Consider the following 11868-nt stretch of genomic DNA (forward strand, 5'->3'; position numbering starts at 1 on the left):
CAGACTTAACAGAGAATCACCTCACTCTTACAAAAGCAATGCTCTACTGCCACCTGGTGATGGTTGTGGAGAAAGCAAGAAGGGTGTCATTTATTCAGCAAGAAACGTTCTAACCCTGTCTCCTCAGATTAGATTTAAATTTGAACCTGATTCAAACCCACAGAAAGGCAGATGTTGCACACCGAGTCATTCATCATGTCTGAAATTGCTCCAATATGTTTGCACTTGCCAAAAAGAATGCATCATATCAACAGATTCGGTTTCTCAACATCATGATTCACAGAAATTTGTGCCAGTTTTGAGATAACATCCCACAGTGATGATTGATGGTAAATCAAGCACTGATTCATCTAACGGTGCTGTATTTATGGACACTGTGGTAACAGCAGTTTACATACTTGGGCTGCACAATATTTGTTTCGGCATCGACAGTGCAATATGTGCATATGACAGTGAAAATGTGCAGAAAGTGCAATGTGAAGGAAGGGAAATAACCTCAAACACGTCATGCTACAGTCTTTTTTGATGCTTGATACAAAAAGAAAACTGTTATCATTTTGAACGGCTAATCTACAAGAGAAGGCTGCTTGATAGAACATTAAGGACTCTTGGAGTTTATGCAGGCTCCACATGTGCACAGCAAATTAAGTGAGGAACAGGAGAAAACCATTGAAAATGAAGATTTGGTTGGAAATAGAATTGCAATGTTTGAGGTATGGAAATATTTAGGCTACAGAAACACAAAAACATATACACTGTTGGCAGTGTTACACAATTGTTTCTACTGTAGAAGGCAAAACAACCATAAATAGACTTATTTGAGTAATTTCATGAAACATCATGTGTTTTTGATACTGCAACAAAAAGAAAACATCACAACATCAGTTGTTTTTCCATTATCATGCAGCTCAAATACAGACTGAAAACAATTTATATGTTATGGCTGTTGCTAGATGGAAATGCACTGTTCCTAAATTTAAATGTAAGTAAGGGGTTGAAATGTTTTGGCTCTGTTAACAGTACACAAAGAACAAGTAACTGCTTGTAACTGTTCTTTAAGCAGGCAAGACTGACTCACAGCAGAAACTGTCTTTGGGTTTCCAGGCCGTCGTACTCACTGCCCACAGTATCCGTCAGTGCTGACTGCATTGTGGTGTTGGGTTGCGGTCTGGGTCTTTTTAAAGAGCAAGTTCTCCAGTCAGGTCCGTGTGGTCGTGTTCCTGCTGGACTCTTCCAAAATGACAACACCGTCATCTAGAGGACAGAAGCAGGAATTCATCCGTAAAGTTTACTACATTCATTCTATAGAGCAGGGCTATTCAATTAAAAATTCACTGGGGCCGGATTTTCAGAATAAGAACATGAGCTGGGCCGGACGTTTTTAGCAGACACTGAGCAAAGTTAACCATTTAAAATAAACACAAACGGATAAGATAACAAACACACTGGATGTTTATAAACGTATTGCCACATCCAAAAGGACATAAACACAATAGAAGAGCAGTACTTAAACTAAACCTGTGCTGAAATACTGCTTCTTTAAATTTTACATTTCAAACACACAACTTCAACACATTTTGATAGGTAAATATAAACACATGTTAAGGTGCATATGAACATAAAAACTAAGTGCAGATTAGAAACGCCATCTTTTGTTTTGGTTACATCTCAAAGTGCATTAAAAAGTAACTTGCTTAACAGTAACTTTTCAGAACTTGAGACACTTTTCTTTCTTTTGAAATAACAAAAAACAGTTTGTCCCTGTCCATATTTGGTCTCATCTGAGACAGTCGCAGCTTCAGTGCATATAATCAAAAAAATAAACAGTAGGCACAGTGATAGTTACTATCCCTTTGAAACGAAATAAAGCTGACATCAAAGTGCATAGTAAAGTGCAACTAAGTGAAATAACTGTCAAAACAAAATGTCTTTCTTAAATATTAAACTTATAATAAGTGAACAGAAAATAGTCACATAAATACATAAAACTACCTTTAGTGTCTGCTACAGCATGCTGCTTTGTTGCACTTACCATGTCTCGAAGACATCTGTGGCGAGAATGTTTGACGTGTCAGACCTGTTTGATAGCAGATATCACACTCGTCTTAACTTTATCGTCCGTTAAAACTTCATCCACGACAGCCAACATGCAGTCCTTCACAGTTTCTGAGTCTGTGAACGGCCTCTTTTTCGTGGCCCTTTCCTGAGCTGTGCAGGTCCGCTTCATTGTAGTACAGCTCCGGTTGTAAGATGCAGTCAAACTTTGAATTATAGCCGCTCTCTCATGACATCCCTCGGGAAAGTTTGTCCGAAACGCGGCATGTTTTTCAATGTGGTGTCTTCGGACATTATAATCTTTCAGCGCTGCAAAGCACTCGTTGCAGAGTAAACGCATTGGTTTGGCGATCGGACCTGGTGGTAAATAAATAAATACTTGTCAGTCCACGCAGGATTAAACCGACGGTTTTCCTCGCCGATTTGTCGTTTCACGATAGAAAAATACATGATGCTACTTTCACCTGTATAGAACTGCTAATGTTAACTTTTCAAACGCGTCTCCTCAACACAATGCATTGTGGGTTAGTTGCTAGGTTACGGCAAGTGTTGCATTCACTGTTGGCAATAATGTTGGATTTTTTGCGAGAACTTGTCAGTGTTACTGAAAGATGTTTTTCCGTTTTTCTCGGACCCAAGTCCCAATCACTCGGCAGTTGCTTTAGGGCATCTCGAGGGTTGCTTTCGGGCCGCATGTGGCCCGCGGGCCGCAAGTTGAATAGGGCTGCTTTAGATGGTTGGAAAGGGGTCATTGGGGGGTGGGCCAGTCGTGAGGGGCCCGCGGGCCGCCAATTGAATAGGCCCGCTATAGAGGGTCAAGACTTTCCCAGCTGACAGTGGGGGAGAGGCAGGTTTCAACGTGGACACATTGCTAGTATATTACTATCAGTATGTATATCACACACAACCAGACTTGTGGCCAATTTAGAATCACCTGTTTTTGGTCTGTGGGAGGAAGCCTGAGCTCCCAGTAAAAACCCACACAGGCACAGGGAGGACATGCAAACTGTACACAGAAAGGAAACAGCTGACCAACAGGTTTGAACCCAGAATCATTTTGCTGTAAGATGATAATACTGTACCACCAGGAGCAAAAATAACTTACAGTAAATAGCCACGTTCTGCTGCATGCAAGGCAAATTCTCCCATCATCATCATAGAAATAAAAGTTTTGTACAGAGGTTTGTTATCTATAAACCTTCAAAAAAAAAAACCCCAATATGTTTTGTATTCTACAGTTAGAAACATTTCAGGAAGCATTTTTTTAAAAATCACTTATTAAAAAAGTAGATGCAACACAGATGACCCCGCCCTCCGGACGTTACGGAGCGGACCGAATATTCGTCATTAATAGGGCCCGAATATCCGGAGCCCACAAACTGCTATTCGGGAATTGCACACAGCATTCATTCTCTCTGGTTGACACAAACACAAATAACTTCAGCGTTAAAGAAAAAAGTAAAAACTAATAACAAATTTAAAAGGTCTGCTCTGGCTCGCTAATTACCTTTGAATGGTTTAACTCTAAACCCCAGAAATAAAATTTCCTCTACTTTGAGACCAACCCCTTTAAAAATGTAATATTTGAATCACAGAAGACACATCAAAGCAAATTATTTTTGATCACTTTAATTTTATAGGGGAACCACAAGTACTTTAAAAGAAGGTTATACAGCGCTGTACATTCGGGAGCAGTACTGACTGACTTGATAGTCAGATCATCTCCCTTTAAATACTATTCATTTAAATGTTCTATAATCTTATAATGATACAGTGATACAATAAAAGCTTGTGTAACTGGTCCTGCAGCTTTTCTGATATGTCGATGTTGGGACTGTTATTTCCTTGTAACTTTTTCCAAAAAAGGAAAATAAAAGTTATGATCAAAAACCATACGACAGGCAGAAACTGCCAGGCTGTAATCCTGTAGAACTCCCAATTCACTCACACAATAGAGAGAAAGAGAGACAGAAAGGGAGAAGAAGGAAAAAAAAGAGATACAATTTTCATGTTCCGAAGGCTGGTCCGTGATGGAAATGGGCATCAGTTCATGGCGAGCTACAGAGAAGAAGCACAAGATATATTTTGTGCTTTCTGCAACATCCACTCGTACTCTGCCCGACCACCGACCCACTCGAAGGCTCACTTCCACAGCTGTGTGCTCAGAGTCTGGCCAGATCCAGTGGCTGCCCAACCGCCCATAGCTGACGGAGGCTGACCGAAGGCCATCTGACCACCCGCACCATTCAGAGTCAACCCTGACATCTGCTGGTTCATCTGAAGATGGTACAGACCTCAGCATGAGTAACATTGAAGCATTAAGATCACAAAAATATCTAATAATCTACACATGACCTCCATTTTGTCTGGTTTAGCAGCAAGACCCGTCTTAATATTTACTAGTCATATCAATATCCTGTTTTTGGTTAGGAATTGATTTTTGAAGCTCTAAATAGAATCTACACCCTTCCTGTGTCCTAATGCCATACTGCCTACAAATTAAACGTATCATGTACAAAATGTTTATGCAGCTAGCAAGCAAAAAAGTTAACATCTTTTACTGTTGCATGGATGGGAAAATGTTTAACACGTGCAATTTGTCAAAATCTAACTTCACAAATAGATTTATCTTTAACAAAAATACCACAGTGATTGCTTTTGGTGATCCCAACATACAAATAGTTTAGATATTTTCAGCTGTAAGCACCTCCCTTCAACAGTGTGCACGCTCCAAATGTCCGTGCTTTGAACATGCATACCGACTGTTTTGAGTGTACTGATTTTGTCACTTTTGTCAAACTGTTGACACAACTAATCTCCTTACAAAGAGGGTGTCTTAAGGAATTGGAACACAGGTCGAATTCTTAAATCATGCTTGCGCTGCGACCTAGTGGGTGCTGTATGCCACATCGACACACACTAGGGTGCAGCGCTTCACAATACATCGTTGTGAATCATTTAAACAGGGTGTGGCCTTATATGTAACACATCACACTTTTCATGAGTGCCACACTTGAACACAATCCAGCAGCAGCAAGTTTTAAGCGGGAGTCACTTCAATAATTTCACACAATGCTGAAGCAATGAGCACAGCTGAAATTGTCTCATACCTGACCCATGTTCCACTGAGCCTGCTGGCCAGGCTGGATGGTGTACATGCCCTGAGCTGGCACCATGCCTGCAGGCATCGCGCCACCTTGTGGTCCCATCATCCTGGGGGCCATGCCCATCATACCGGTGGCTGGTGCATTCCCCATGAAGCCGTTAGGCATCGTCATCCCAACCATCATGCCCGGGCTGGGCCCCATCATGGCTGCTCCACTCTGAGCCATCATGGCACCCATGACAGTAGTGGGAGGCATGGCTGTGCCCATGCCAGGGAAGGCCTGATAACCGGCAGCGGCCTGGACAGGAAACTGCATCTGAGAGGGGCCCATGAACATGCCAGCTGAGGGGACAAAACAAGAGTGAATGTGTGAGATGCAGGATGATTTATAAAAGTTGGTAATGTGTTTTAGAAGAGTGACTGTTAATCGACACAAGAAGTAAGGAAAACTCTGGGACAGAGTTGTGAAATATAAGCCTCTACTTGCTGCTTGTGAAATCAGATTTAATGAGGTCACCATTTTCACAGATCTCCTCGGTGAGAAAAATGTTGCACGAGCCACTTCTAAAGTATGATGCAAAATCAGCTGCTATTTTATATTAGTAGCTCTTGTTTATCATGTGCCCATAGATTTACAGACAACTATCACTGGATTAATTTGATATTGAAGAAAACCCTAAACACAGTGACTCTTGCTGTCTATTTCCAAGTGCCCTGACAGACATTTCTTTTCCTTCTGCTTCAATATAAATGCTACAAAATGAAAGTGTCTGTATAAACAGTTACTGACAGCATACAAGCACTAAAGGTTGGCATCGAGCAGGTGATTAATTGTGCAATCCTTTTTTTGAATTCTTTGATTAAATAGTTTTTGTTTAAATCTATACGACCAGTTCAAGTGCTTGTACATCTGCTTGTACCTAAATAATTTTCAACATTTATACATTGAATTTGTTTGTTACATACTGGGAAGAAAAAGAGGTGTATTTCTCAATGTATTAAGAAGATTAGTACAAAAGAGTGGTGTTGCTATAGAATAATATCCATTATGGGTTGACAACACAAGAAGGGAATTTCATGACATAATGGCAAGTCAATGTCGGTACAGATTTTTTCTAAGCAGTGGGGTCCTCACCAGCGGGGGCCTGCTGGGACATGCTGTTGGTTCCATACAGGGACAAGATGGAGTCCTTCGACAGGGGCTTCTTGGCCACGTCGTCACTTCTAGTGGTGCTACTGCCGTCACTGAACAAGTCGAGGTCTCCCTGTACTGACCCTGAGCTGGCTGCTCCTCCTGCTACTCCACCTGCTGGAGCTTGTGTGGGAGTGCTAGCCGAGTTACTAGAGCTCACCTAGAAAGAGGAGAAATATCGTGAGGTGTAGAGGAAACAGTATAAAGCATTATCCGAGAAACACTGCACCTTGTGTCATATCATGATGTAAGACATTGTATTTACTGGTAGTTAAATCCAATAAGTTTGTTTTACTTGATTTGTATGCATCATCCGATAAACATCTCACTCTTGAGAAAAACTATCAGTGTTTTAATACATGCAAGTTCACATATGACTCAAATATTTTAGATTCACTTCTTTTTGCTGCCCTATCATGACCAGCTACTAATTAACTGGTAATTTATTATTTGTCATTTGCAAAGGTCTCACAATTGATAACTGTGTGCCATAAACTGTTATTGATCTGCATGATCTGACTAATCATGTCCATATTTTTTATCAATCTATAAATACAAATATAACTATAATAATAGCCTCTCTCCATAATATTTTCTCATATTCTAGTTGTGGTCTGTTAACTAGCAGGTACAGTCAAAAAGCTTGACTGTAATTAAATCCCCTAGACGTAACAACAAGGTATATTAATAGTACTGCCTGAATCATCTTTTACTAGATAAAAATTTGTACTCAAATAAATAATGAGGAAAAAACACACTAACACAAAGGAAACAAAAGACATCATGCTAGACTTTGAAGACCTATTAATCAAAACTCTAATAAACAAAAAAAAAGCTCATTAAAATTTTAATTGGTTTAAATCCTTTTTTAAAGTTTAGTCCAGAGTGCCTGATTTGCAGCCTTCATTTTCTGAAGTGTATTTCTGCTTTTCTTTCATTTGAGTTGACTCTCTCTCAGCATCCATGTTGCTGTCTTGTGGCCTATTGATGCTGATGGCTATCATTTGCCTTTTTATTTTTTACTGCACACTTAATACAAGTTTTACAACGAGGCAACCGTTATTGTCGAGCCCCGCTGAGCAATACTCAGAAATGAGAATTAAATCTGAAGTGGGGAATACTTGTTTGGTTTTACCTGAGAAAACTGAGCCGTGGATGTGGACGCAGGGAGGGGGTTGGATACCATGGGGCCAAATATATCCAGGTCATTGTTCTGGCTTGTGCTCGTGCTACCATTGTTATTAGATGATGTAACTGCTGGTGTGTCTACGACAAAAAGGTGGAAAAACTGGTTTCACAGGTGGAGTACAAGCATAACCTCATCGATGATTTCCCAGTAATAATTAACCTGTAATTACTTAAACATTATGAAAATTCGTAGATAAAATCCTGACACAATATCTAATTGCTGTGAAATTGGATTAAAATCAACAGAACTTATGTCTGCTAATGTGATGTGAGAATTCATTTTCTTTGCATTTATTTAACTGCAGTACCCTCCCACAGCTGCAAAATGGCCCACACTGTGAGAACAACAGTTGGTCCAAATAAAAATTAATCAGCTTACCCTATTTAACTCATTGGCCACAAAACAAAAATAACAATAAACATGCCATGCAAATAAAACAATGCCCCTCCACTTGAATACATAATCTCTTTTAAACTCTCAACGAAACTGCTTTAATGAAGTAATAGCGGACATTATTCCAAAGAATAAAAACCATCACTAAAGTCACAGATATCTCATTGAAAAGACAGATGGACAAGAACATAAATGAATAGACTAAAAGGAGAACAACACTCAAACTAAATGACTGTCTATATCCTCAAACAGCCATTTACATAATACAAGGCCAACTGTGAGAGATCCAGCAATGAAGCCAAAACAAAAGCTACACTTGAAAACCAGAATTACTTCTCTATTCACCATCTACAACAACAAAAACAAGTGGGATCTCTTTGTTGTTCTATGAGAATGTGTGATCAGGTGTTTCCTTCTTTTATGAAGTGTCTCATTTTCTTCCGTGAACCAGTTCACAGCATATCATTTTACTGTTTGCCCTATTTTTTTGTAATATTAAGCACTGATGCACCAAAGTGTTAAAATTCCAATGCACACCAAGTTTTACAATGAAACTAGAAGTTACAAGTCTGTCGCGTTTGTAACCGAGTCAGCAGCTGCTGCACTTCCTCTTCCTCTCTCACAAAAAAAGCCTTGCAGGAGTTTTAATGTAATGTAGCAGGAAGAATTTTATAGTTAGAATTAACAGCAGCTCAAAACAGTTTACTGCAGCTCTGACACAGACTGCATAGTGAAGCCACTGTCTGTTAGATGCAAGTAACAGAGACGTACAGTCACAGCTATGGCAAACATGCTACATAGCAACTACTAGGAACCATCAACAAGCCCTTTTGAAGATGACATTTCGCCCTTCCACTGTTTGATCAATACATGTGGAGGCATTAGTTTGCAGTGACAACATGACTCAGCTAAGGCTGGAAAACCCACAGTTTAATGGCACCACAATATGTGAAGTTAGTGCAGTTATTTCCCACTGCAAGGGCCGTAAACAACCTCAGGTAACATAATAGGCCTCAACATGCTGCAGCAAAGCAAAGGTGTCAAAGGGAGTTCCGTCCATTTTGTATAAAAAGTGAAATTCCAATATACAGTGACTGCAAAATGACATAAATACAAACAGTGTGAGCATAAGTAATCAAGAATCACATGGCACCCATCTTGATGACAATTTTGTGACAGACTCAACAAGTTTACAATCATCCACTGTTTTATCATCTCCAAAACTGGCCAACAACTATAGCCTGAAGCATTGTTTAGCCTTTTTCAATAAACAGTATCTCAGTCAGCATATTTCATACTCACCAAGGCCTAGTAGGTTCACAGAGGGTTCTGAAGTCTTAGCAGGGCTGATTTTGGGAACTGGCCTAGACTCTTCACTCTTTAAAAAACATAGTTACAGATATGAAAGGCTGACCAAACCCAGCATGGATCAGAAAACAGCAGTGAGCAGCATTAATGAAAGAATGTGTGTGTGTGTGTGTGTGTGTGTGTGTGTGTGTGTGTGTGTGTGTGTGTGTGTGTGTGTGTGTGTGTGTGAGAGATGTACCTTGGTGTAAGATGACACCTTGCTCCCTCTGTCCGGCTCCCTCTCTTTCTTACTATCTTTTGGCTGAAAAAGCAAAAGATTCTCACAGTGTGTTCAAAAACGATGAACAACGAAATCCATGTTTCATTACATGGTAATGTTATGTCAATACATACACTGCTCCCATTGGTCACATTCTTGCTGTAGTATTTCTTCTTCTCATATTTATCCCTGATGAAGAATTCAACTGCTCTGAGGTCAGAGTTAAGGAAAATAAATCAACAATGAAAAGGCAAATAGAAATTCTATACACAGTGTGCCACTATTAAGCTCGTCTGTCTGCTGACAGGGAAGGATACTGGTCTGTTTGAGGTCTTCTGAAGTTGTCTGGAAGGTTGGCCTCATAAAGCTGCCTGGCCTTGGTGTTTCCCATGTCCTGTATACTCTGAAAAAAAGGAAAGCCAAAGATGCGTTCAGACCACAGGAACTGCTCGTATAAAATATGTACAGAGTCATTTCACTGATAGTATACATGATGATTACTTTGCTCATTATCAGTAAGACACAGCCGATGTAAACAGTCGTATCATGTCTTCTGTGGACGTAGCACCAGGGATTTATTGGCTTAACTTTTAATAGAGAGTCTGCTTTCCAACAAATAGCAAGGAGTTTATGAGATGAAGGTGTTTACCACTGAGCAACTCAAGGCAGCTTAATTCCTCATATTAGGGTTCAAAATATTGCACTAACATAGTAGCACCTCATCGACGAATTTCAGATTTTTATTAACTTCGATGACAGGCCTTGTCTGATGTGAAACTTCACTTTTCCAACTTTTCAGGCACTTCTGTACTGAAATGTATTAAGTGGACATTATGGCGCTTTGGTAAAAATATTTCACAGCTGTTATTATGCCTTGGATGTTTATGTCGACAGTAATTTGCTGGCTAAAAACTGGTTAGTATGGTACCCTCTTAATGACATAAATGTGGCGTATTGATATTCTCTGAAGCTGCATAATGGGAAAAAAAGCTTGAGGGACTGAAAGCCGCTGCTGCACAGAATATTACCATTCTGTTTTTGTCCACCAAGCAATGCTAAATTATGGAGAGTGCCCCTTTAAAATGGAAAATCTGACCCTCTACCACAGCTCTGAGGCATTCAAATGCAAAGTTTGCTGTTAACAGAGAACGGATATGCACAATGAAAATGCACACAGGTTTCACAGTAGTCTCTTGCTGTGGACATAAAAATATGAAGTGGTACATTCAGTAATTGCATGACAAAGAAAACGGTACCTGGATTTGTTCTGAGGTCCACTGGTCCAGGTTGACTGATTTCACTCTGGATATGTGTACTCCCAGGTTCCTGTGGATGCCAGCACATCGGATGCAGATAAATACTCCCAGATTCCAGGATGCCCATCTTGGACCTGATGGCAAGAAAAAAAACAGACTGTGATTAGATCATGTCTCTCACAAGTCCACCAAGATGATTCAATTATGGACAGCACGGCTTAAAAAAAAGGAAATACGCACCACTGTCACAAAATCATCACAAATGGAAACATGGTTGTTAAGAAAGAACAGATCTGCACAAGCAAAAGCACACTTATTCCACAGTGGCCTCTAACTACGCTTTACATTTAAGATTATAACATGCAGGTCATGAAAACACGATTCAGTAAGATGTGCTTGAAGAATAACAGACATTCTTGAGACTGTTGTGGCTTAAAGTGCCAAAATAAAGAATTCTTTTCTAGTGACCCAACATGAAAATAACACTCACGTTTCCTCCAAACACCTGGAGCACTTTGTTAAACGCTTATAAAGGCCGACTAGTGAGCAGAAGGAGGTGGCGACGGAGCAGCTGCAGTGCTGGGAGCTTATGTAGATTTACAGAAGTTAGCTCCCTGGTTAGCCACTTAGTTTAGCTTAAGGGGAAGAGATGTCAGCTGACTAGTCTGAGCCACGCTTGGGAGCTAGCTTAACAAAGCTAGCCAACGCAGACGCCACAGTGTCAGTTGGCGAATTCTGAGTTAAACTGTTAACTTTGTGTGGTAGAAAATGACCAAAAAAAAAATTCCAGGGTGTGGACGTCGTACCTTTCGCCTCGCAGTCGGCGCAGTACTTGTTGTCTTCCTCCCTCAGCATTTTGGACAGGATGGCCTGGTGCTGCTCGTTCAGTTTCTGGGCCTTCTCTCTCTCCGAGCGGGTCGTCATGTTCGCGGTTTTGTTTGGACTTTCTTGGTTAAAAGAGCTGCGTTTTACTCAGTCGTGTATCGAGAGAAGTTTCTGATAAAATACCATAATCAGCGGTCTCGACGCCTCCGAGTGCGATACGAAAACACCCGGAACCGGAATCCCCTCTCCGCCCACAGCGCCGGAGCTGACGCGGCGGCCGTCCTG

At 40.5% G+C, this 11868-nt stretch overlaps 1 protein-coding gene across 1 annotated transcript; it reads right to left on the reverse strand.

Moving 5' to 3' along the window:
* Positions 1 to 3668: 3668 nt before the first annotated feature.
* On the reverse strand, positions 3669 to 11844 carry LOC111566305 (stromal membrane-associated protein 1). The gene is made up of 10 exons (XM_023266833.3): positions 11565 to 11844; positions 10759 to 10892; positions 9820 to 9905; positions 9637 to 9712; positions 9482 to 9544; positions 9238 to 9313; positions 7489 to 7619; positions 6297 to 6513; positions 5166 to 5503; positions 3669 to 4332 (listed from the first exon to the last, which is right to left on the reverse strand). Exons 1-10 carry the CDS (start codon positions 11680 to 11682, stop codon positions 4198 to 4200), a joined length of 1374 nt encoding a protein of 457 aa, XP_023122601.1. The 5' UTR covers positions 11683 to 11844; the 3' UTR covers positions 3669 to 4197.
* Positions 11845 to 11868: the final 24 nt, after the last annotated feature.

Source organism: Amphiprion ocellaris, chromosome 4, assembly GCF_022539595.1.
Source record: "Amphiprion ocellaris isolate individual 3 ecotype Okinawa chromosome 4, ASM2253959v1, whole genome shotgun sequence".
In the NCBI taxonomy this organism is placed as follows: Eukaryota; Metazoa; Chordata; class Actinopteri; family Pomacentridae; genus Amphiprion; species Amphiprion ocellaris.